Raw genomic sequence first — 27,820 nt, forward strand, 5'->3', positions numbered from 1 at the left:
TGTTGAATTAAAAATTAAAAAAAAACATTTTTAATTAGAACAAATGCATGCTTTTTCTAAACTAAAATCCAATCCCTTCTAAAATATATTTGAAAAAGCCGTTAAATTAGAAATTTAAAACAATTATTTTTAATTAGAACGAATGCATGTTTTTCCTAACTTCTTCTTAATTTTTAAAAAGAAAACTTTTATAAAGTACACTAATTTTATATTAAAATAATAATAATATTTTAAATGAAAAACGAATTTTTCCCATATTTTTTGAATCTAAGCTCTATTCGTTATAAACCTACGCGTTTTTTTATATTTAAAATCCTTTCATTTCTAAAATATATTTGAAAACGCCTTTAAATTAGAGATTTAATAATAGTAAATGCTATAAAAGGAAATTTGAGGTGTCACCGTGACTGTGGAGCCCATAAATTCAAGAAACATGCGAACATAAGTGTGGTGCCAACTATTTATTGGGTCCTACAGCGTCCCACATGGAAAAGGTCGAGATCTCCTGATTCTCTGAGCTTTCAGAGAAATTCGTACGAGTGTCCGTTGACTGTTGGAAGACAATTTAATTCTAGTTTCGGTTATGTTTTTGCAACCCGCTTTTTTGAAAGAGGTAAAAGATTTTTTCACAATTTCTAAATTGGTACGGAATTCAATCCGGATTATATTTGTTCGTTATCAATTCACATAAATTCATTAGTTTCAATTCATGCAAAGGCTCTCCATCTCACAAAGCGCCCTGCAGATTACACGAAACAATTCATTAATTCTACCATGGAACACAGGAGCTGGAGTCTCGACCGTAATGCCAGAAACAAGTTGGTCATGATGATGTAATTTGTTTAACTCTCATTCTTCTTTTCTCCTTGCCTTCTATGGGCTGCATGTTGCTGCAAAAACTAGTTCTTATTACAACATTCTTTTACCATTTCCGGAGAATACCTTCTCCTGTGTTTCAGAATTTCAGGTGCAATCGTATGAAATATATGGTTTCTCTATGTCCAACACACAAAATCTGATCATTCGTTGCTGGGAGGATACCGCCGAATTTTGTTTTGATTAATTAGGTCTCTGCTAAGAATGATTCGAAATCGTGTTTTTTATGATATGGGTGTGCTTAAAACTCGAAAATGGAGGCGCTGATTCTTGTTGAACAACCACTAGCAGAAATGTAATCCTCAACTGTTACAAACACAATTCTTTTCCGCCTCTTTCTCATATTAGGTGTCTCTACATTTATGCAGTTAGCGACAAGGTTTAAAATCTGTTGTTGTGTAAGAATAGAGATAGTCCTATTTATCGAAGATCCATTCAAGGAACTAGTCTATTCGAATCAAGGTTGAATTCCCGTGGCTAAATTTCTGAGCAGACAGAAATTGGAAATTCCGTGCTCCACTAGGATGAGTCTCTGCCATTTATCTCTTGCCCTTTTTTTCCTGTCCCCGTCTCTATGCTGTTGGTCTTTATATATGGTTTTAGGATTATGGGGTGTTCTTAGGCTTACCCTTTTCTTGGGACTTAGGCTGAATGGAATATAGGTAATCTTAGAATGTGTCTGGATTCAATTCTGTCACTGTTTGGGATCACAGTCTATAATCCATCATCATGTTCTCTATCAGTCATCCTGATGATGGATTACAGAGTGTGATCTGAAATGTTGATGCAAAAACAGTGACACAATTGAATCCAGAAACATTCTAAGATTATCTATGGATTGTGGAAATCTGCTTTCTCTTATAGAATATATTATATAAGTGATTTGCTCCAAAGATTGTAGGATGCTCTTAAGATTTATTCGTTATAGAGGTTTGATTATATTAAGTGGTTGTTGCTCTGCTTTATTGTCAATCCTTTTGGCAACACTGGTAAATTCTTACGTCTGCATTGGTTGAGGTTCATCAACCTAAGCATAGAGCTTCTTTGAGTGTTGAGCCAGTGCAGTGCAATTCTTTTTAGTTTTAATAAGAGATAGATACAGTTTTGAGGGCTACGATAAATGAGTATTTTCAGTTTAATATTAAAAGTATTTTCAGTTCAAAATATTATTTTCGGCACTATATGCATCACTCAGATATGCTCTTCTGATTGGAATGTTCTGTTTAACCTACCATGCAGTCAGTGTTAGTTTTCGATTGTAGAATTCGCTCATCATGGTCTAAAAATTTAACAAGCACAGAAAATGTGACTTTGTGTTTCCTAGTTGAAGGTGTAATTGGTGGGTGGAAGATGTGTAATGGAGGGAGGGAGGGTAAACTCATATAATGTATAGGGCCAAAGTTCCATTAGAAATTTAGGGCATCATTAGGTTTACGGTGTCAAAATGCAAAAGTATTCTTGCAAATAGCTTCCATATGCAGAAGTATCTTTAAAGATTCAAGAGGCTACACATCTGAGGTAGGTATATGACAACCAAGATAGCCCAAAATGCTTGCGAGTCATGCTAGTGACATGTTTAGGTTGACAAATGGACCAATGAGTCCTGTGAATGTATGCAAGAATATACATGAAAATAAGTATTAAAATGTATGGTGGAGATTGTGAGTAAAGTAGGCAGTTGTGCACTATACACTCATAGAACTTTTGCCCACGAAACCAACATACAAAAGAAACTTTAGGGAGGAGTACCAGCCAAGTAAATGAAAAGAACATACACAGAAGGATAGCCATTGCCATGCCTTAAGATTTGGCTTGTCAAAAAGCTTGCACATGTAAGGATATATACATACGATGCCTCCTTTATATGTGACAATAACTTGGCCTCTTTGTCAACAAAATAAAATGATGATCAAAGATGGGTCTACAAACCATAAATATGGATTATACCTCATTAATTATTAGAAAAACATTTCTTTCAATAGTTTAATAAAATATAAGGATAACGTGGGCCTTTAAAAATAGAGTTAAAAACCAGCTAGTAATGCCAAAACTCAAACTTAAGGTGGTGAGTTGAGATTCAGAAGATCATCCAAACTGAGATTCAGAAGATCATCCAAACTATCTTAAGTCACCTGCCTCCAACTTACCAGGGTTGATCAACTCCAACACCAGCTAAAAGATCAGTAACTTCATTACATTCACCAAAGTATTCAATTAAAAAAGTACCATTGGAAGACTTGTAGACCATAGTAGCTTTATACTTAATGACAATGGCATGACAAACTGAAAGGTTAAAGTGGAATTTAATTACATGTTCTAAAGTGAAAATAACACGGAAAATCAAGAAACACTAGTATTCATAAAAACATGGAAAACATTGCAATTATTTTTCCATGTGAAATGATGAAATTTAGAAACAATTTGCAAACATCAATTATAAGACATAAATGAAGATTCAATGTTACCAGTTTTCCTCAATTCTCCTTATTTTTTTTTCAGTCATAGAGTACATAGTCTTATATAAAGATCCATTTTTTCAACCATCCATCCGCCCTGCCTCCCAACTATTTAATTAAGCTAGAACTCCTCTTAACCGTCCATCCCCCTACAATTCTATGGCACAGAGTACTAGAGTTGCCCGGTTCTAGCCATGTATCATTTTGTTAGTTAGGTCCCTCGCTCAGTACCAGCTACCACCTCCATATGGCCCTACTATTCTAATGGGCCAGCAGGACACCCAACCACCTTCTCTAATGCCCTTTCCATAGAACAGTAGGGGCCTCCGGAGATAGTTGGTAGGGGCTATCCGTCGGAGAGCCTTTTCTTCCTTCTAGTGTCCTCACTTTGCTTGATGATCTTTGTACAGAAATACAGGAGGTTGGCTTGCTTTGCTCAATTATCTGAGTTGCTTCGCTCACAAACTAGATCTAGTTGGTTAAGAAATGACTGAAGCTAGTTACTTAGCAGGGCACTTGCCATAGCAATGAGCTCAGGCAGTAGGGCACTAATGAATTAATTGGTAGGCTTTGGTAGTATTTTTTTTTCAACGCAATAATAAATTCATCCGACCATGGCCCATTATATTTTGCTTGCTTGCCTTAGAATACTAGGGCCCATAGAATAGTAGGGTCTGCCCTACAATTTTGATGGGCATTTAGAACCCTCATCACTCATCTCCCACCGTAGGAGAGGTTTACTCCAATTCAGCTAAATCGGCAAATTTTTCACTTTTTTTTTATGGTGGACATTATCTTACTTATAATTATGGAACCAAAGGCTTGAAGGAAAAAAAAGGCTCTCCTCAAATAGCATTTGAACCTACGACCAATCGGTTAACAGCCGACCACTCTACCACTGAGCTACGGAGGAATAATGAAGGTATGCTATATACCAGATAGTCTCTATGGCACTGATGACTAGAGATGTGAAACAGAAGTGAATGCTTACGTGTCTCCAACCTTTTACTGCATGTGAGAACGTTCATTGTCATCCCTAACTACATTAAAGATATCCAAATTTTCTTAATTAAATATTATTTAAATGCTATGCTTGTTTGGCTATGATTTGTTCTTAATTGTGATCAGGTTTAATTTCAGAAAAAAAAGGAGCCACTACATTTTAGGGCTGCATATTTGAGTAGAATAAAAATGTGGGACTACAATTAGATTCACCACCTTCGGAAAATATTTCCAATTTTACATTCCTGCCCCAATAAAATTTTAGAAGTAAAATCAAATATGCCTATTTCTTCTCAATAAAAAAATATATTTTAAATAAATGTTTCTTTATTTAAAAGTATTAGAAGAAAATTCATAATTCCCAACTTCCTTCAGTTTTGGAGCTTAAATTTTAAAGCTGCATTAGAAATTCATGGGGACAACTAAGTTAAAAATATTCCTAAAAATCTCTGCAGCACCCACTCAATTTTTTTAGGAAGCTCCCCTCCATGGGACCCCACCCTGAATGTGAAAAATAACAGTCACCTGGAGATCGGGAGACTTGGAGATCTTGGAGGATGGTACTGTTATGGGTATGGCTATTTTTCATAAGATAGGAGATGGGGGCACTTGGAGACTGCATTTTTTAAAATGTAATTTAATAACTTCCCAGAAATATCATAACAGAGCTTGGAAAACAAGAACAATGTAGAGCTTTTAGTTTGAACATTAAATCCATTGAATCAAAATTTCAAATCTGAAATTCAATTTATTAATACTAATAGTAATATAAATACTAATAGTAATGTCATATACTCATTTAATATTGTAACATATAGAGTCAAATAGTTCAAAACTCACATTGCAAACAAATAAAAAATAAAATCTTTTGTTTTTTTTGTACTTTTTAATATGCTTTTTTCCTCTGGAGATGTGTGGGAGACATCAAAGCCGGAGACTTGGAGACATTGGGAGTCTTTGACACGAAGTCTCCACCCAAATTTGAAGTCTTCGGGTATATGCAATGTCTCGGAGATTGGTTTATTGATCAAACCCGACGTTCTGATTCTGATGGACATGAGGAAGTTGGCAGGTGTTGGGTGCCCTCAGTGCCTAGTTTTTGCTTCTATGGCGTTGATGGCCAAAGCCTCATACAACAAACGTCTCTTTTCCAACTTGGAGATTCCATTTTTCTCTAACCCTAGATTAATAGTGAGAATGATTATAGTATTTTTGTAGCCTAAATCTGAGGACGGAAAGAGGCCTTTGATTACTGCTGCCCAGTTGATCCATGATTACCTCTAGAGGCACCATCAAATTGAATGGACAAAAGCCATGAGGTTCATCCAGCATGAATCTTTATGTAACTTCTCGCCTGTCTATCACCCCATTAATGGGGTATTTTAGGGAAATATTATTGTCACGTGCAGACTATAATGATGCAGGACATTATATCATTCATGTGGGCTTGGGACATTATTTTGCTTTATTAAAAAGTACGGAGTTTGATAGGAGCATCCACCCCAAAACAGTAGTAGTCACACATTAGTTGAATAATAAAGCATGATAATGAAAAAGTGCTATGACATATCCAAACTAACAAAAACGGAAAACCTAAAATAGACCAATGGCTCAACCAAATAAAATGACTGACATTCAGAACCAACAATATAGCCCATTATATCAATGAAATTGGGTAGATGCCACCTTCTGTATCATACTCTTTTGGAAAGGATCAAGTCCCCACATCCACAAATACAAAAAACATAGTATCAATGTATCATAAAAATCTGTCTTATTAGTAGATAATAGATATGGTTGGGCCTACCAATAAATGTAAGGAACATGAAGGGTACTAAAATACCCAGTACCAATGACCTTAAAATTAAAAATCATGCAGTTTCTTGGCACATGAGTTCCTGGAAAGGGTACCAACTGCTTCTTAGGCGTAGTTTCATTATTTAAATAATGCTTTGTCTATCTATGATTCATGAAGACTGAGGTTACGTGATAAGATTTTGTCAGAGGTCAATTAATATTTTGTTCACCATTGAGTAAATAGTGAGGGAAAGCCTCAGTGACATATTTTTTCAATATCTTTCTTGTTTATGTAAATATAAGTAGGTGCTATCATGTTGGTACTATTGAATAATAGTCAGATTTGCAGGTGCATTTCATCATGTTTGAGCATTTTTTTGTATTCTGTCATTCAATACCTTTTGCTTTTGTTTTTCTGATGATTTATTCAGGAACAAACAAGTTGTATCACATCTCTGGTTGATTCTTATAGTTGCCTTTACTAAAATGCCTAGACTGATTTAATGAAGCAATAGCTGTGAATCTTGACAAAGCAGGAACCAAGAAGATTGCTCATAGATTTGTTATCTTTTGGGAAAAAAGTGAATGAATTGAGAATTAGAAGATGGTGTTAGCTATTGGGTTGACTCTGATTTTATAGAGCGAGACCTGGAGGTGTAGGCAGAAGGAAGGCAATAAAAATCTTCCTTTAACTTGTGGATGAAGATCTTGCAATATGACTTTTGGAAGGAAGTGGAGGTCCAAACGTGGTCGAGTAAGATTCTTGTAGCATTCAAGTGCAACTTATGACCTTGAGGGGAAACTAAATGTGGCTGCCGACACATAGGGAGATGGATGAGCTTTGCCAAGTCCTATGGATAGGTTTACCTAGTTTCCTGAAGCTCTGACTCAAAGGGCAGACTAAATCAAAGACAGCCCATTTTGCACCTATCTCATGCACTTTTATTGAAATATCATTATGGAGGAATACAGAGGGCTTCTACTTTCGTATATGAAGGCCTTTCTGCCTGAACACAATATCTACATATCCAGCTTGTGGTTAGAAATCTGAACTGATGTAAGGATAGTTAACCGAAGAAATTGTAAAAATATTATTTGTATGGCCAGGAAATCAGAAATCCATAAAGATATTATAAGAAGAAAATAAAGCTTTGAGAATAGAGGAAATACTGTTGGTAGAAAATTTTAGTAAGGGGAGAAGATTGGTATGTTGTCAAAATACTCTAGCTATTCAATTGTTACATTTGCAGGTCGCAATTGTCAAACCTTATAAATATTCCACCCCTTGAAGTAAGGATCATAATTGTTTCTTTTTAATGTGGCTGAAGATGTGTCCTTCAGAGCTTAAAATTTCATGGTGAAGTAACATACTTCTGGCTAAGGTAATGCCGAGTGGGAAATGGAAAGTCAGTCTATTCCACTAGTTGAAGCAGTGGGTTGTTAGTATCCCATTCTGAAATGATAAGTTTGGATTATTTTGACACCTTCAGGTTTTTTGCATTGTAAGGAATAATTTGGTTTTGGTCATGTTTGACCTTGGTAGGGCCTTTAATATTCTAGATTAGAAACAAGTTGTAGGTTGGGTCCCATCTAGACTTTTTTGAGTATTTTCCCATATTTATGTTTCATTGGATTCTTGGATGTGTTTAGGGATTAGATTATCTTGCTGATATTGGAGGAGCACATGTTGTGTTGGGTGTACAGTCATTGCTTTCTATATACTATTAAATCTTTATGCCTGAGGAAAATAGGAACTACTGATTTAATCCAAATGAATAAAATTCTAGAGAAAGTTCATTTCAGATATATGGGTCACTTGTACATTATGAACTCAATCATTTTGATCCACAGGCAGGCTACAAAAATTCAGAATTACTTTGCATGTACAAGGTAGTGTTCCAAGATCAACAAATGTATTTGTCCCAGCTATAGGTGAGTATAAAAAGTTAAGGTTTTATGAACAATAAGCACTAAAATGTGGGTTGACATAAGAGGATATGCAAAACAATTGTGAGACAGCCGAAAAGTAAAAGAAAGTTCCATTTGGTGGTAGTGTGTTCTCTTCCTAATATCTTCATCAATATGCAAAATTCTAACTCTCCTTTTTGCGCATTCCTAGTATATGTTGTTCATGCTTAGCCTTGTGTTATTATTTAAGCAATGTTCATCTATCTATGATTAATGAAATATTATATCATGCATTAAGAGGAACCCATGGGTGAATTAGAGTTTCCTTACCCATTGACCATAGAATGAGGGGAAGCTGTAAAAGATATGTCATGAAATATAGTGAGGAAAAAGATTCCTGCACAGATATGTCCAGAAGCATTCTAAATGAGATATGTTGTCAGTTTTATTTTGTTAAAGGCATGTAGGAAGAGTTGTAATTGTGTGAGTACTCGTGTTGCTGCTGAATTCGCAGGTGCATTCTATTGTGGATGAGCAGGTGTTCCCATTCTTTGCTATTTTCATCCTCTTATTCAGTACTTTCTGCATTTGATTTTCCTGCAATTCATTTAGGAACACAACAAAGTATGATAATGGTTGGTACATACATTTGATTAATGTTAAATTTTGAAATGAAAATGTTTGTGTTCTGTGGATTCATTTTCCTGACATGTTCATTATTTCTAAATGCTGGCCGTATGACATTTTTGTCCATTCTGTGCTAGCGATTCCCCTCACCTGCTTGCTTTTTCTTGCAAAGATTTGTTCCCACAAGCAATATATTATTGCACTTATTTGCAAAAGTGCTTGCAACTAGTTTGTTTGTTAATAGAAATTAGTTAAGGTTGTGTGGATATTTATGTGCAGAATGGATATTCTTCAAAAACTCGTGCCAGTCAGAGGTTCTGAAGGCGTGGATGATCTCAAAAATCTTGCTGTGCGGTTTGAAGAGAAGATTTATGCTGATGCTGCGGACCAGGTGTGTTTCTTCTGTTCCAGTACATGAAAATCCAGTAGATTAATTTTTTTTCATGAGTTTTCTGTGGAAAGAGTGGAATGCATATTCCATTTTGTCACTCTGTCAAATTTTACTGTAATCAAGATTTTAATGTGTTTTAATGCGTTGTTTCCTTTGAGCTTTCCTGCTGATAATTAATACAGTACAATTATATCTCCATCTTTTAGTTACCACTTCACAAGGAATGGAAGTGATGAGTCATAAAATATGATACATTTCAATCAGTTTAAAAATACAGGAAGTGAACAACTTATGTAGGTATATATGATATAATTTTTTTGTTTTGTATTGAAGAAGATTTGAACTCAGCACCATCTAGATGCTTTGGACATGTACTTTGCCGTTGAACCAAGTGTCTTCCCTTGTGAGTAATGTGATTAAATTTATCCCGACTTCAAGCTCAAAGCTTCCTTGACCTAATCTCCATGTTGACTGGATGACTTGACGTAATTTAATGTGAATGTTGATCTAGTAAGTCCCCAGTATGAGCTAGACAGGTATATGCTTTCTAATCATGATGGATATTTTATTATCATGTGCATATGTATACGTGCTAACCTTTCAATTCTGCAGGAAGATTATCTACGGAGAATTTCTACAAAGATGATATCTTTCGAAACAAAAGCCAAGGTTTCTCGAGGGAATACTCTGCCAATTAGTTCTGCTGGTTGCGGCCAGAAGCCTCTGGATCCTGGTATGAAATCTCACAGGATGCTAATATTTCAACACTAATGGTTCTACAAGTCAACACACTTTAGATTTCTGTACCATGTCTCTGATATCTATACAAAATGCACAATTTCTTGTGTTAACATCAATATTTCATTGAGGATTTGATTGACATTATAGATTTTTTTCCTACTCTTTTGACCATTTCAACATTGTGGCAGGACCTACAATATCATCACAGCTGCAAAATCCATCACAGACATTAGCAAATGATTTTCCACTAGCTGGTCAATCTCGACTGCCACAGCAGCTACAACAAAATCTTCCAAACGGCATGAGTGCTTGTGGAATGCAGAGTGCAGCTACTTTAGCATCCGCCTTGTCTCCAGTACCAAGCTTATCTCAAAGTACAGGTGGACAGTGCCACGGCACTCAATATTCAAGAAACATTTCCACAGGCCAAGGTTTAGCTCAAAATGTTCTTGTAAGTGCTCAGAGACAGATGCAAACAAGACAACAGCAACATCAGCAGCAAGCGATTCCACAACAACAGTCACAGGTCGAACATCAAATCTTACAACAGCAATTGCAACAGAAAAAAGCTATATGCGGACAGAGGATTCAACAACAGTCACAAAATGGACCATCAATGCTTCAGCAGCCACAACAACAATTTCAGCATCAAAACATCCAGAATCAACAACTTGTGCAACGAAACCAGCACCGGCTGTCACAACATTCTATCCTGCAACCAATAAAACCACCACCTCTTCAATCAACTCAACAATCACTCATGCCGCATTCTCAGACATCTGTTTTACAATCTCCTCAACAAGCAGTCCTTCAACAAACTCAACCATCCACTTTACAACAAACTTCTCAATCTTTCCTACACCAGCAATCTGTTGTTAGACATCAGCAGTTGCAACAAGCTATTACACAACAAGCATCTATTATTCAGCAGCAACCACCTTCCCTCAGTAATGTTTCAGATATGCAGAGGCAGCAGCAGCAACAACATCTACAGCAGTTTCTGCAAGCCAAAAATGCTCAACAGCAACAAACACAGAAAGCATTATCATCCTTGTTACCATCACAGTCAGACCAGTTGCAGCAACAGACACAACAGCAGCAACTCCTCTCCAATCTGCAACCTCAGCCTCAACAATTGCAACAACAGAAACAAGTGCTATTGCAGTCAACTCTTGCACAGCAGGAACTTCAGCCAATGCTTCACAGTTCTTCTGGTTTACTGCAACAGCAGCAACAAAATTCTACTGAACAGCAAAAGCAGTTTTTACAGGTCCAATCCAATACGATGTCAGTTGCTGCTACAAGTAATTTCAATGACCTATCATTTTGCATTTCATATGTATATTTTATTTCTTGTTAAATTATATTATATACATGCAAATTTTATCACATTATTTCAACCTTAAGTGTTAACTTATTTCAACAATCTATATTGAAATGATTTCTGTCTTTCTGGATTCTGATTGCGTAAGCTTTTTTTGACTCAATGTCTCAGGTCACAAATTAACTTAATTTACCAAGAGTTAAAGATACACAGTTAAGAATTAAATATCCAATGTCGAGAATACAAATATCCAATGTAGAGAATAATGGTGGAATATTACCAAAATGCACAGCACCTTTGAGGTAGATTTGACCATGTGGTATTGTAAAGATTGAAGGACTGGTACTGTAAAGATTGAAGGACTTCAAGAGATATTACACTATGAGAGCCAAATCTACAATGCCATCTGATCTATGATCTGTAATCTATGGTGAAATACAATGATAAATGCCTCTATATATAGCTCCATTTTCCTATCATATCAATCTTATTTAACAACCTTAACCCACCTGATTCATAGGTTGCAAACTGATAAACAAGAAAAAAACTTATTTAATAACTTGTCCATTTTGCTCATTATAATAAAAATTTATAAGGTCAAATCTATCCAAAACAGACATGTTTCTCACAATTTTACTACTCTTTAAACTGCAATACATCATAAAATATGTAGCTACAAAAATAAAGACAATTGTAGTGAAATGTCCCCTTTCAGAATTTGCCCTAGAATTTGTCCTATAATTGCATCAAGTTAGGATTAGAGTTATATCTTTACCAAATAAAATATCCCCTTAAACTAAATGGGCCTAGCTTTAGACCCTACAACCATAACCATGGTTACATATACATATGTATTTATGTACGTGTGTATACTTTCAATTATTAGGGTTAGTTATTAACATGTAGTATCTTTAAATCAATATTTGTATCACTTTGTACTATCCAAGCACTTGGTGATTTGCAGGAAGCAATGATAGGCTTGCCCAAAGTTATCTACACTAATATCAAGAGCACACACTCATCCTCTTGGCCCTAGTGACAAGCAGCGTGGACATCCACTTGGGGGGCTCTACTTGTCCGCTAACAATCATGGTAGAGGCAAAGAGAAGTCTTATTATGAGCCCAAAAGTGGATCTTTTCCCTCTTGGCCCTAGAGGCAAGAATCTTACTTTCCCCTCTTCCTTACACCTTCTTCCATCTCTACATGATGGGGGTTTACAAGCTGGTCTATTAATAGACATATGCATCATATCCAATCATACAAAATGTCTGGAAGGGATAAATGTTGACAAATAAAGCATATGCAATCTGTATTCCACAGTAGCAATTATTAAGATAATAGATTGCTAGATGCTGTTATAACAATTTGAGATGTTCAAAAGTATTCTGCTTTCCTATGCTTGATCTGAAACTCTTCTTGAGCAGTGGCTGTATTTGCTTCTATTTGATGATTTTTTAATATGATTTTTTCTTATCAGATCATCAACATAGATGAAAAAGAAGAATATTACCACTAGTATGCTTGACATACAACTTGGGATCCAAAGGACTTCTTTGAAAATCTTGATCGATCAAGTACTTAATCAATTTTTACTTCGCACACATGAGGAGCCTATTTGAGGCCATCGAGTGCTTTCACTGACCAGCATACCTAGTATTTTTTGCAGACGACTTTGAATTTTGGAGGTTGTGTCATATAAACTTCTTCCTGCAACTAATCATTGAGGAATGCACTCTTGGCTTATATCTGATGGACTCTACATCCAAACTGGGCTGAAATAGAGGACAAGTTGAATGGTGTTCATTTTGGCTTTAGGAGAAAATGTCTCCTTATAGTTAATGCCTTCCTTCTATGAAACCCTTTAGCTATTTAGATTTGTACTAATAAAGAGTACCATCAGCCTTATACTTGACTCGATACACCCATTTGCAGCCAATGGGCTTCCTATTGATTAGAAGATCAGAAAGAACCAAATTGTTCTTTAGAAGACTATGATGTTTGGTTGCTGTGGCATATTCCCACTCAATTAACGCCTTTAGCCACTGAATATGTTTATGGCTCATAAATATTGTGAATATGGGCAATAAGAGCAAAATTAACTGTGTGTTATTCTGCTTACTTTTAATCCTAGCTGATCGACCCTCAATATGTTCATCATCATGAAGATATCCAATGGTCTTGGCCTACCGGTTAGGCCAAAGAGTAGAAGCACCAACACTAGCTCTGGTAGGAACAACATCATTAAACTCATCTCGATGTAGATCTTGATTTTCCCGAGGGAAGTTAGGTGCTGCAATGTTGCTTGGGAGAATCCAAAATTGTAGAGTCAATTGTATCTCTCCCATCAAGTGACCAAAATGGAAGTCAAGACACCAAAATCCTTAGCCTTAGGTTCAAAACAGGAGAAGGTTAAAACTGTTGTACATCAAACACCACATCTTGACTGAATATGAGACAATCAGTGTCAACATCAATCAACTGAGAAGCATTTTGGCTATCACTATAGCGTGTGAGCATCAATTTATGACTCTTGGGATCCAGTTAGGTGTGCTTGGCATCTAGAACCCAAGCATAAGTTGTAGAGCTAAAACCTTTAGATGACTGATTTTGGGCTTCCTTCTAGATCGAGCTTCCTCTAGAGTCATTGTCTTAATTGATGGTGTAGAAGACCAGCTCAAAAGACAAATTGTAGTGTAGATTTCTTATGCCCAAAATCTCTTTGAAACATGTTTATGCTTTAGCTTAGACCGGGTCATCTCAGTGACTATATGGTTTTTGTGCTAAGTTGCCGGTTCAGATTTTGGTATGGATGCAGGTTCGAGATTTGGGTTCAAAATTCGTCTAAATTTTTTTGGGGTTGGGTTCAGATTCGTTTTGGATTCATCCATACAAAAACATATGTTTTTAAAAAATATGTATATGTGTGTGTATATATATGCAACAAAAGATAAATCATACTTGAATCTGCTAATAGTAAAGGAACATAGCAAAATACACCATCAAATTTATGTTTCAGTTCAACAGGGCTTTAATTGCACATTTAGCACTACATACAACTTGATTCATTTGCTTGGTCACATGCATGGAACATATTTCCATATAATCGGGACAGTTTGAGAATGAAACGAATTGTCAAAAGAGAAGTGCAGTTATCTGAATTGTTATTTTGTATTGGTTAAAGCATTTCTAACCAGGCTATATCAAAAGGTGATACAAATTTGAAGTCTCGGATTCAAACATATCATATCTTTTTAAAGACATTCCTCTATAATCATCAATTTAGATGTCACCTATTGTCAATTTGGATTTCCTTTATAAGCAAGTTTTCATTTTCATACACAAATGCATAAATGACATATAAACATCTTTTTCTGGTCTTTTTAGTGGTCACAATAAGGTTGAGAGGTCAAAAAAACACTTAAAAAGTCTTAAAAAAAATGTTCCGAGACCAAATTTAGCCCAAGTCTAGACAACAAATTCATCAAAATTCGCTGCAAATTCTTCCCTGGTTCCTCTGACAGATTTTGCAGCAAATTTGCAGCTCTACAAGAGAATTTGGAGACAATTTGACAAGGACCAGACATTGTACAGAATTGAACCAGATTTTAAGGGTTGCTGGAGAGAATATGGTTAGTTTTTGTGCTTAACAACACTATTCTGCTAAGGTTTGTATGGTGTGGTAATGTAACGTCCCCATATTAAAATAGGATTTAATAATAAATAATAAAGATAAACAAATAAATAACAATAAATTATAACATAATTTATTATTAAATATAATAGTTTAACCTGGAGACTCGCACCCCCTTCCCAAACCTTGAAGCACCTGTCCCCGGGACATCCCTACACCGGGTACTTGAGTACCCAACCACCCCCACCTCCACCATTCCGAAACCAGGCCGCCACTGGGATGTGTACTTGAATTTCTATTTGAATTTTGATTTTTGAATGTTACCATTGGCTATGTAATACGTTACTATGTTGAATGTCAATGGTTCTAATTCATGTTGCAATTTTGCTATGTTCCAGTATTTTAATTTGGTATGATTTAGTGAACTACTGAAATATCATTTCATAACTAGCATTTCAAGTTCTATATGTATACTATACAACACCCCTCTCCAGCGCGTCCTTCCCTTGCTGTTGTCCCCTGGCCGTCCCCCCACCATCCTGAAAATGAGGCCCATTTTCCCCGGTGTAGTGAAAACTCGCCCCGGCGTCCCGCCATCCCGAAGTACCCCCATACTGGTGTAACACCGAAATATAAAAATGATAGAATGCAATTGATATAGTACCATATAATATGAATATTATAATAGTATAATACAATATAATCTATTATAGATAAATAATACTAAAATATATAATACAGTGTACTGACTCATAGTTGGATATATATGTATATGTATATGTATATGTGTATACATATATGTATATTTATATGTGTATATATATATGTATATGTATATGTGTGTGTGTATATATATATATATATATATCCATCTCTTTACATAATTAATCCCTCAATTATGTTAATTAATAATTAATTCTTATACCATTCAATAGTCAATATGTATTATCATTCATAATTAATACCATATGCAACTCTTGGTTACCATCCAAGACCAATAGACTAAAGTTGGTGAAGGATATCTAGCAAAACAAATGGTATGTTCAAAACCATAGAATCAAATACGATGGAGACAACATAAATACCAGACATCTATTGTAACCTTACTCTATAAAATGATTAATAGCCCATTAAACCACAATATAATATTAGGTTCAAAATTGCATTCATTAAGGATAGGGGAGTATATTATCAACATTGTAATCACCGAAATACCAAATGTGGGCTAATATAAAATAGTTGATGTTACTGTGTTTGGAAATAGACTGCATCATTTGCCTAGCTTTATATTATTGTGCAATGCTAAATAATGAATTCCCCTTCATTGAAATATTATTACATGGAGGAAGAAGAGAGAATTTATAAATCGATATAGCTAAGCGGATATCGATTATCAAAGGTTTGGTTAAGATGGTTGGAAGAATAGTGGAGAGCTATGATTGTTTATTCTCCCATCTTTTCATGATATATATAAGGGAGCATACAAAGAATATGGCAAGGATAAGAAGAATATATAGTCAGCAATTCAGCATATACAGTCACCTAAAAAAAAGAACTCCTATTAGTGCTATGTAAGATTGAGCCTCTTATAACATCAAAAAACAAGGAAAACGGTGGTCTAGTCAGGAATCAATATTAAAGAAAAATAATCAACAAACAAGTATTGTTATCTTCTTAGGGGAAGAATTAAGAAGAAGGGAGACACACATTTTTATTACATGCACTTCACCCGTGGAGAATATCTATCAATAGCTGTTAAATTTTTAGCCCAGAAGTAAAGATAAACAATAGAAACAGAGCACAAACAATACACAAAATATTCAATACATTTATCCTGGGAAAAATCTGTCCCCTTGAAGGGAAAATCCCAGCCACACCAGCAAAATATCTGTTTTATTGATAATAAGAATGTTTGAGTACAATGCTTTTACTTGATTGATTTTCAATATACCAAGCAATCACATAAATAGATTGCATAAGACCATCTTTTACTTGAAGGTCTCTTTGAATCCCTAAAATAGGGCTGTTGCTGTTTTGTAGCTTCGCTTGGATAAATTGTAGCAATATATATATATATATATATATATATATAAAAGATTGTAATTATGTTAACAAACAGACATGTTTGTTCTTTACTCACTTTCTTATATATATATAAGAGGTCTCTGCCATTTGGAAAACACATACCAAATATCATGGCAGTGTTAATACATTTGCAGTAGATCCTATTAAAATCAACATGGTATCAGAGCCAAACTGCGAATGTAAGGAAATAAAGAAAAGCAACCATTGAAAGTAAAAATGGAAATTTTATGTCTGAAGATTCAAGACAAGAAGCTGTGAAATTTAATTTGATACAATGAACAAAAGACACGGTTGACTTTGTTGTGTCAACTACAGTAAAGGGGGATGTCACAAATATAAATGGATTAAGTGCGAGAAGAGGTAGATGAATTCAAGGAACGAGTACTTGACAGGCACAGAGGATGCACGACTTTTGCTTTACATTCCCCTATGGAGCCCTGGTTGCAATTGGAGGACTGGTGGGATTCATGAGAAAGGGAACTGTCACTTCCTTGGTTGGAGGCCTTGGAGCGGGCCTCTTCCTCCTCCTCGCTGCCCAAATGAGTCTCAATGCCTTTAACCAGTGTCACAATTCCTCTCTCGCCCTTTTCATAGTAACCACACAGTTAGTAAGCTTTGTGGTAACACTACCAACTAAACCAACATTGTGGATAGTCCCATCAAGGACTTTGCCATGGATTCTAATGAAATGACACAACTTTTGGTCTCTATGCTAGAAGGCAGTGCTTGCACCATACTCAAGTACTGACATAGACCTCCATCCCCATCACGACATAAGTAATACTACTATTTTCAATGAGATTCACAATCCTTTATACAACCACCAATATAGCATTGGCGGGGAGGATGCGACAAGTGTGGCATCATATTACACAAAAAAATGTTTTACCACAACATTTCCACAAACATTTTGTCATGCCGATTGTGTGGGTGCTCTACAATCATTGCATTCCAAGAGGTGATTTATTCATGAGGTATTTATGACAAACAGTTTGCGGTTGTAGTTCTTCTTGTGGTGTTAACCTTTAAACACTTTATAATTCTTTGCAAAATAGAATCAACGAATTCTCACAAACATGGGGTTTGGATTCTGCCTTATTGATTCTTGACAAGATATGAGTTGGAGGTTATGTAAAACAAATGGTGCACAATACCCATTTCATCATTTTCTCACATACATAGCATTTCTAAACCGTGGGAAACCATCATGATATGGCTAGAGGCTTTTGGAATGTGGGACTCATTGCAAGTATAGGTTGATGATTCTTAAAGCCATGTAATATTCCCCTAGGCTAGAGGAAGACCTAAAAATCAAGACTCGCGTAAGAAAAGGGTTTGAACTAAATAACCATGGCCCTCAAAATTATAACATGAAAGGAGGAACCCTAACGATTGGAAAAGCCATCAGTTGAAGACGTGAGTACATCAATGTAAGTAGGATGAAACTTACATGGGAATTAGGAGGTATGCCAAATTTTGCAAATATAATGTGTTATATATATTTAGAATGATATTAATTGTTTATATACGTTCTTCTAAATATTATATGTAATTAAAGCATTACAAATTCTCATCTTTTATAAATGTGAAATCATTTATATGATTGTAGATTATTGATATATACACACACACTCACAATTGAGAATTATAATATGAATCATCACAATCATAATGTTGTTGTTAGTGACAGGCATGAGTTAAATTACTAATACTCTAATTGACATTCTTATTTGATTTAAGATTATATTTAATTTGATAATGTTTACAAAATATATAGAGATTCATTATGTGAATATATAAGTTTTCAATCAAACATTTATCTATATTATTCTTATTTTATTTATATAAGAGGTATGTACCTTTATCTTTTCCTTCGAGAATGTTATTGCAGGAAAAAGAGGGAGATTGAGAGGGAGATTGATAGTTCAGGCAACCTTGAAAGAGAGGGAGCAAATAGATGAAATGATTCAGTCAACCTTCGATAATCTTGATCATATTGATTAAGAGGGAGTAAATCATGTTGTGATGATTCTCCATGATCAATAAATTCTAGCAGACAAGAGGACAATGATTCATGAATATTCCTCCTATGTGATTTTAATGGGCCTACCCCTTGTGTACATCATGAGGAAGTAACGATTTCCAAATGATGTCACTTGTATAAGCAGAAATTATTGTAAGGTGACGATCTTACAATAGGTTGTATTATGAGATCAAATAAATTGAGTAAATGGTGGATGCTATGCATCTCAACATTCTGGGAGACCATTACTTGGAGTATTTGGCGAATATCTTTGATATTTTGGGAGGCCAATACTCTTGATATCAAACCTTATTTTGAGTAATTGGTGAATATCTTATGATATTCTAGGAGACTAATACTTGTGATGTCAAATGTGATATCACACCTTACTTGAGTACTTGGAGAATATCAGATGTCGATATTCTAGGAGGCCAATACTCTTGATATCAGATGTGATATCAAAACCTTTTGAGTACTTGGTGGATATCTTTGATATTTTGGGAGGCCAATACTCGTAATATCAACTGTGATATCAAAATGATAGATATCATCTGATCAAAGATATATTTTTTTCCATACCTAATATTACCAATGGTGTAATACATGTCCTATGTTTATCCTCCCTAGCTACGAGGGAGTGTTGATGTTTTGTAGCTTCACTCGGATAAATTGTAACATATATATATATATATATATATATATATATATATATATATATATATATATATATATATATATATATATATATATATATAAGAGGTAATATATAATTAACTAATTATAAGATTGTAATTATGTTAACGAACGTACATGTCCCTTCATGGGAATGTCTATTCTTTACTCACTTTCTTATATATATAAGAGTTTGTTGACATTTGGAAAACACATACCAAATATCATGGTAGTGTTAATACATTTGCAGTACATCCTATTAAAATCAACAAAGGCCCATCATATTTCCACATATTGACCATTTCATATTTCCATACACATGCCTCTTCGCATGACGTATGCCGCTTGTCTTTTTACATAATATTAATTAACTTAAATATAATCACAAATATCTCTTTCAGCTGAAGATAACCATAATATAATCTTCAACACTCCCTCTTAGCAAGAGAGGGAGAGATGTTTAGCCAGGCATGCATACATAGCTGCAACCAAAGATGATAAATTCACATAACACATGTTATCTCAGCATAACATAATCCACCATAGTTACTTCATAATCATATAGAATGGAGTCACACACATGACTTTCACCATACCTACTCGTAGAGGATAGGATGAAGACTTTTACCTCAAAACTTCTCCCAAAGAAGGATACATTTCCACCATGCCTAATCGCAGGGGGTGGTCAAACATAACTACTCAAAAAGTGTGGAACGAGCGCTTTTACCTTAAACTTTTCATAGAGAAGAATGCATTTCCACCATGCCTACTCGTAGAGGGTGGTCCACCATACCTAATTGTATAGGGTGGAACTAGGGCTTTCAACTAGAACTTCTCCCAGAGAAGAATGCATTAATAAGTGAGATTTTCTCTTAACAGAGACTCCCTCTCAGCATGGACAACTTTTAATCACCACAATAAGATAGTTGACTTTGCATAAACTTGCAAAGGGTTGGACATTTCCCTCTGTTACGTAACCTCCCTCTGAAGTGAATAGTCTCTTTTTTTTTTTAAGAGGGGTAAACGCTTTGACCTGGAGCTATGAACCAGTGAGGTCACAAACGGGGGACCTCATCCCCATTAGATTTGAACAATGATGGCAATGATAACAACTCAACAACTTAACCATCACAACATGCCACTATTGGCATAAGTGAATAGTCTCTCACTCTAAATATGTTCTTTCTTTTTTTAGTAGTGTGCCACCAATTTAGTATCAAAATTGCAAACAACATTGCATAATCTCTCGTCATCCCATTGCATCCTACAATCAAGAGAGATTCATAAGATCCATTTATTTTAAAAATATACTCTATTTCCAGCTATATACAAGCATCATAGAATACTTATCTCTTTGAAGTCTGATCTCAACACACATACACAATATTTGAATAACTGCAAACCAATATTAATATGATAATCATAGACCTTAATGAATAAAGATGTCACCATAATAATCAACATCATCCAATAACTTGCTAGTCAAATTATAGGCTTTTGCACAATGTCAAGTCAACATACACCTAATACAAAATATATGATTCTGAAAAATAAAATCAATGAACACAAGTAACAAAGTAGGATCTCAGAGTTTACCTCAATAGTAAGGAATTATATCTCAAAAACCCATTAAACTCAACATATATATGAGATAAAGTTGTCACACATCCTCAGAATTTCATCAAAACAAAGATAATTTATATCAATCGAATCTCCAAGTGTATAGCCTTGAAGTCATTTTAGTAACCTAGTTAGAAGTTGCAAGTTCTTGCATAATATCAAGTGAGAACATATGATAAGCATATATAAATAAATCAAAAAACCAATAAAACATTCTCAATAGATACCCCTAAATGAAAAACTATAAAGAGAAGAAACAAAAGAAAACTTTCCTGATGTCGATGACCACCCATCGATACAAGAAACTATAGTCGATCAACTGATGGATACTGTTATACCTCATTCGCTGCTTCGATCTCAGCCTCCAGTGTTTCAGAATGGTCTCTCATGAAGTAGACATTGGTGTGGTAACATTGTTCATTAAGCCAGCATCAAGGATACCTTCCGTTCTTACTAGACGCAAAACCTTCCAATTCTCAATGAAAGTAGGATCTTATTGTCAATAAACCAACTCCCAAAAGCCTTGATTGCCTGCAACCTAGCAGAGAAAAATTTGCTATAGGATTACTCGTCTCACCTTTTAATGTTGGAGCTGGGTATTGAATCCCTTGATCTGATAGTCGCTTTGTGCCCAACATTGGGCGAAATTCTGATATCCAGTGGATGCTCTGTGACTGCCTCCGAACTTGCCAATCTCCTTCAGCGCTACCATTATGAGTTTGTAATGTCCTGACAAGTAATGTAATTAGAACTACAACCTCCGAATGCAACTCTTTTCTTGTTTCGAAAGTTACGATTTGCTGATCGCTAGATTGAAATAACAATACACGTGCTATCAAAGCATTCAAGAATACTAGATGGGATTGCTTCAAACTTGCAATGCATATAAATACTAGACAACTCGAATGAAAAAAGGTGACTAACACAAATTAGGTGTTAAATAGATGCCCAAGCTAGAAGCCTCTGCTATTGATCGTTGGCTTTGTGATACATTCGATGTTGTGAGTGCTATTGGAGAACACTATCCATGCTTCAATACTATCATTAGAGTTTGTTAGGAAACACCAATGAAATTGCTTTAGGAGAACACTTCAAACTCCCCAATAAATACTAGTGGTTTAGGTATCTTCGTATATGGGCTTTGTTATAGTTCATTCAACCCACCTTCAAATATTAAGCAGTCCATATTATGGAAGCACAATTCATGCATACATGCTAAATGAGACCCATGGCTCTAGCCAAAATCTATGGATGAAGCAAGATTGTTCAAGTTGTTGAATGTTTTTCAAGATCAGCTTTTCACGACAATCTTCAAAGAATTTCCATTTAGTATCCATGACAATATGCACACAACTGAACAATATTGGAAGCTCCTTCTTAGACTCCAATAGTTGCTCTTAATCTTCAACACCACAATGAGGAACAAAACAACTTGATCACCAAACAGTAATAAATCAATGCCCTTTAGAAGGAAGCCATGGCAATATTTAGGATCTTTCATAGCAAATATCAACCATGGATCTTCAATTTACTTCTCCCATTCAATAGGAGATACAAGGTGCGAGTATTTAAAGCCCAAACATATGATAGCTCCTAACAAACCAAAATAGAAATTGAAAATCCCCTTGCCCAAACAATAAAGTCCAAGCCCAATTAAAATTCACGAAAACTCTTCCCTCAAAGTCAGAACTCAATATATATTGAAATATTTCAACACCAAAATAGTTGAGATGGAAAATTTAGAGATTCAATCTTTGCCCAACTGACGTTCTTTCCAACTTAGAAGAATTGTAGCATCTTCAGTAGTTTGAACACACTCTTACTAAGAGTGCCTTTTGCGATGTACAACAGTGTCAAAGCATAGAAATAATTTCATCAAACTTTCATGACAACATTTTAATATTCGGAACTCAAACTAGACACGAAAGAATACATTGTACTGAAAATAATTAATCCCATGCCTTATAAAATAGTAGCCACAATCAAAATTTATTCATCATCAAATTTGGTATGCTAGGGCAAAAAATATTAAAGGCCTCCTTTATAAATTTAGGCACCTACTAATGTTTTATAAGCTCACAATAAACAAACGAATCTAGAGGATTTTCTAGGCTTTTGACGATCACATATAAATCTGTGGGCAATTGAACACCCTCTGTTATGTCTTTGATTAATTGTCTTCCAATGTCAAACAATCCAACACCTCTGACAAATTCTTCAGCCCATCTATAGCGACGCCTTCTCAAAATCTCTTATAGCCTTGAACCGATATTGTGGACAATTAGGTACTCTATACATAAATTGCATTTTCCATACATTGAACTAGATTCAATCAGTTACATAATTAGATATCTTACCATTGACAAATAACATGTTTTCCACTCTCTATAGGTTGTAATCAATGTTCAGGTGATGCCATCGCGGCAGATTAGGGATGTTACTTTGTGAGGGCGGCCTAGCAAAGAAATCCGTTGGGTGGAACACTCTGCACTCAGTTTGTTTGAAGATACAACCTAACCTGTGTCAGAGGTTGGAGTAAGCTGAGGAAAGGAAAGTCCCCAGCCCGCAAGGAAGCAGGTTCATGCACCAGCTTACTAAACCTTTTATGAATGCTTCAAATGGAGTCAGCTTCACAATCTACCAAAATCCAATACACAATTGCAAGGCAAGTAATGCCTTACTCAATATAGACTCTATTTCTGCCATAGCACTTCACACTCTACCACGTGCTCTCTACCAATAAATCACAACAATGACAATCCTCAAAACTAGCGACATGACAACTTTATCTTGGCGGTTACAAAAATGCAAGATGGACTGCGAATAGTCTTCATAAAACAGTTGAGCTATTTCCCATAGTGGCCACTATCAATAGATTGGAGTCTCCACTTTCAAACACCAACACGATAGAGAACATCCTCCTCTTTGAAGGTTGTGATCATCGCATAAAATACAGAGGACATTTGCTCAAGATACTGTAATCTCTCCACCGTGCGATTTCTTCCAGCAAAACTTCAACTGTTTGAGGAATGCAAAGACCCACACAGTTGCATAATGAGTCATTAATAAATTTGAAATCCAGACACACCCACATAGATGAATCCATTGATAATAATAGCCATAGAATATATGAGCACAAAGTCGAACAAACAACCTTCTTAGAATGGATGAAGAGATCTAAAGATGACTATTGATGAGTGCTATAGATGCCTTAGACAAATCTGACAACAACAATGTTCAGATGATATGAATAGTGTTAAGTGACACTTGATAAGACGTTCAAAAGACTCCTGTAGAAATAAATTCTCTTCGTAAAAAGGCATACATTTTACAACTTTTTCCATTACATGATTTCACTTCCAATCAACATAGAGGCCACATAGATGGAAGGAAGAACAATCCACTGGCAAGACATACTGAATGACGTCCTAAGCATGCACTCAACCTTGAGTAATTTTGAGCAACTCTGATAAACCAAATAACTCTACACTCACTGATGCTTACACTCCAAACGTCAAAAGAAAGGATGGTGACGGTTATAAAGATGAAATGATACAAAATATCAAATACAAAGACCACTTCAAGAAGTTACAGTTTTCAAAGATCTACTGACTACGTTTTGAAGGGAACACAAACAATAAAGAAAGTTTGACTGCATTGAGAGGGGTTACAATTGTGAGATCAAAACCGAGAACATTGAAAGGATAGCACTTATGATGCAAAACACACACAGTACTGTATATTTTGCTAGGATCATTCACATATCTATTTAAGACTCAATTGGTTCACATCAAGATCGATACTCAATTGATGGCTATACTAGCAAGGACATATTGATGTAAGATCTAAGCCACTAAAAATGTCAAAGATTGCACAACTAGGCACGACAATTATTTTTCGTAGGGAACTTGGGGTGACATACATCCTAGAATGTAAAGGATTAAAGTCAAGTAATAAATATTTAACCCCAACTATTGGAGCTTTAATCTATTAAAATCCCTTCATTCTTGGTGCTCACTTCCTCTTGCTGCAAATTAACCTTCGTGTTTGATATGCCTCTTGGAGAAAGAATAGGAGACTCCATTGGTTATTGGAAGTTTTAAAATAGATATTTATGGACAGCTAATATTGGAAGGGATCAAAGAATGATTTTCTAATAGCTTTACTCTTTTTCCACTTAGGTCGCAAACTTTTGAAACTTGTTTAACACTTTTGATTTGTTATTAAGAAAATAAACCCAATCACACAGAAAAATTACTTCGATTAAAGTAAAATAGAATGTCATGATATAAAATTTTGTTCTACGCTGAACTGAATTGAAGATGAGAAATATCAAAATGTCCTTCACACAAAAATTACCATCTGATTATAACCTCAAGCTGCATATGAATAATACTTGACTTTTCATTGTCTTCATGGAGAGTGAAAGGACTGCCAGCTATCAAGAAGCATAAAGAATAGACAGCCACTGTAAGAAACTCCACTTCATCCATTGCTAAAGAGTAGCTAAATAGACAATCACCACTAGGAATATTAGATACTATTTAACCAGCAACATCATAAACCAAGAAGGTAAAATGATTCATCTTCAATAGGAGATAAGAAGAATCTTAATCCTACACTCATTTAGCTATAAAACATCAACACTCCCTCTTAGCTAGTGAGGAATCTTTTCAAATTCTCATGTCATGGAGTCTTTCATCATGACACTCACAATTGCTGCACCCAAAAACTTTATCACAAAATCTCTCAACATGATAGCATTATGGAATCACTCAACATGATGTTCATCATGGCTACTCCTATGTGTGAAATAATTATAAATACAAGCTCTCATCAGATATTCACTCAATGTGATGTTGTGATGGAGTTTCTCAACATGACATCCTTTATGGCTACTCATGTGAGTGGAAAGAGCATTACCTCTATCTCAGAGGAAAACAAGGGCTTTCACCTCAAATTTCTCTATCTTAGAGAAAAATGCACTACAAGGGCTGTCACCTCACATTTCTCTCTCAAAGAAATATGTATTACACAAGATTTCACCTCACATGTCTCTCTCACAAAGAAACATGCATTACAAGGGCTTTCACCTCATATTTCTCTCATAGAGAAATATGCGTTTTAGCATTTAATAAGAACAATTAAGTGTTGAGACTCTATCTCAGTAGAGATTCCTTCTCAGCAAGGGGTTTTCACAACTTTGATTATCACAATAAGTTATAGTTGGCTCCAATGTTTGACCAAACAATGAACTTTTGAGGTCATACTTCTTGAGTTTTTTGATCCTTTGCAAATGACTTAGCCCTCTTAATATGAATAGGTTCTTATTCTTGGATAGCTGACTTCAATTAAGTCCACCAACTCAGCCCTATGACATCAAGTTGTATCTCCATTCTTTAGCCTACATGACTTCCTCACAGGATGTATCAAGCTCTTTTTCATCATCCGTATGGTCGTTGATCCATCCTGGAAGCATTTTAATGAGATAACTAATAGTTCATAAAATCAACAACAATGGACTTGTGTTTCGACATCAATATCTACTAAGGAAAATTGGGATGGCTTCTGTGTTGTGATTGGCCCACAAAAAAAATTCAAGACTGAGAGGATCAAAGAAAAAAATACTATTTCAAAAAGAAACAAATTTCCAACCCTTAGAATCCCCTTAAATAGTCCTCCACATTCTTACAACACAACTGGCAAGAATTCCTAGGACAAGCTTCCATCTAGAAAGCTTCTTTGTCATTTGGGCGCTAGTGCACCTTAACACCACCCATCTTCAAATATGCATCCCATTTATTGTCTCTTGATCACATTGTATAGAAGGAATCAGATCTTATTTTTCGACCAGGCAAATGAATCTTGCTTTATACTACAAGGAACAACCTCAAGTCCCAACCACTTCAAATCCTTATTTCTTCTTAGAATTATCCTAGTCAGAAATCATTGTCCCTTCATCACCAATACAATGAAAAGATTGAACCCAATATCCTCATCCTCATACACATGCATCAAAACCTTGAATTAGAGATGATGATAATGTAATGATCCTTCGCTTGTTCAAATATAAAGCGAATAGTCACCCAGTCCACTTTATAAAAATACCATTTCGCTTAGTATACCTTATCACAAGAAGATTGTCAAGAATTGCAATAATTTGGTACAAATCATTAATCCTTTGCTTCAAGCTTCAATATCTTAACCTCATTCTCATTTAATGACTTTGTGGCCCAAAGATAAAAAAATTCTTCTGATTAATTTGAAAATATACGGTGAGGCTTTTGATTTGGTTGCCCATGAGAAGCTCGTCAATATCCTCTACATTTTTTATATTCCTTTTGAGGTCTCCAATATGGAAGACTATTATAACTAAAAGGACAACTAAATACTCTACTAACCTTGACAACTAGCTCAAACTGTTGGTGAATGTGTGATGTGAAAATTCTTTGCATAACCTTTAGAATATTGCACCAATGCTTACGGAGTTGTAGTTGGGCTTGGCGAAGCAAAGCTTGGTTGTTTGGAGTTTGTCCATTGAAGCACTATCCATTGATATCATTGCCCTTATGAGTAGATGGAGTTCATTTTAGTTGTGTTATTTAAAGAAGCATAATGAGATTGCAATATTTGGTGGAGTTCTTGTCAATATTTCACAATAAGTGA

General features: G+C 35.3%; 1 protein-coding gene across 1 annotated transcript in view; it reads left to right on the forward strand.

Annotated features, from left to right (window-relative positions):
• Positions 1-479: 479 nt before the first annotated feature.
• Positions 480-27,820, forward strand: part of LOC149531610 (mediator of RNA polymerase II transcription subunit 15a-like) — a 46,462-nt gene continuing 19,121 nt past the window's right edge. Inside the window, exons 1-5 of the mRNA XM_089810610.1 lie at positions 480-613; positions 746-833; positions 8,946-9,057; positions 9,670-9,790; positions 9,987-11,102. Of these exons, the coding sequence (XP_089666736.1) occupies positions 775-833; positions 8,946-9,057; positions 9,670-9,790; positions 9,987-11,102 (1,408 nt within the window). The 5' untranslated portion in view covers positions 480-613; positions 746-774. The remainder of the gene's footprint in view (positions 614-745; positions 834-8,945; positions 9,058-9,669; positions 9,791-9,986; positions 11,103-27,820) is intronic.

Source organism: Cupressus sempervirens, chromosome 11 (assembly GCF_028749045.1).
Source record: "Cupressus sempervirens isolate cs-2001-9-10 chromosome 11, ASM2874904v1, whole genome shotgun sequence".
Taxonomy (NCBI): domain Eukaryota; kingdom Viridiplantae; phylum Streptophyta; class Pinopsida; order Cupressales; family Cupressaceae; genus Cupressus; species Cupressus sempervirens.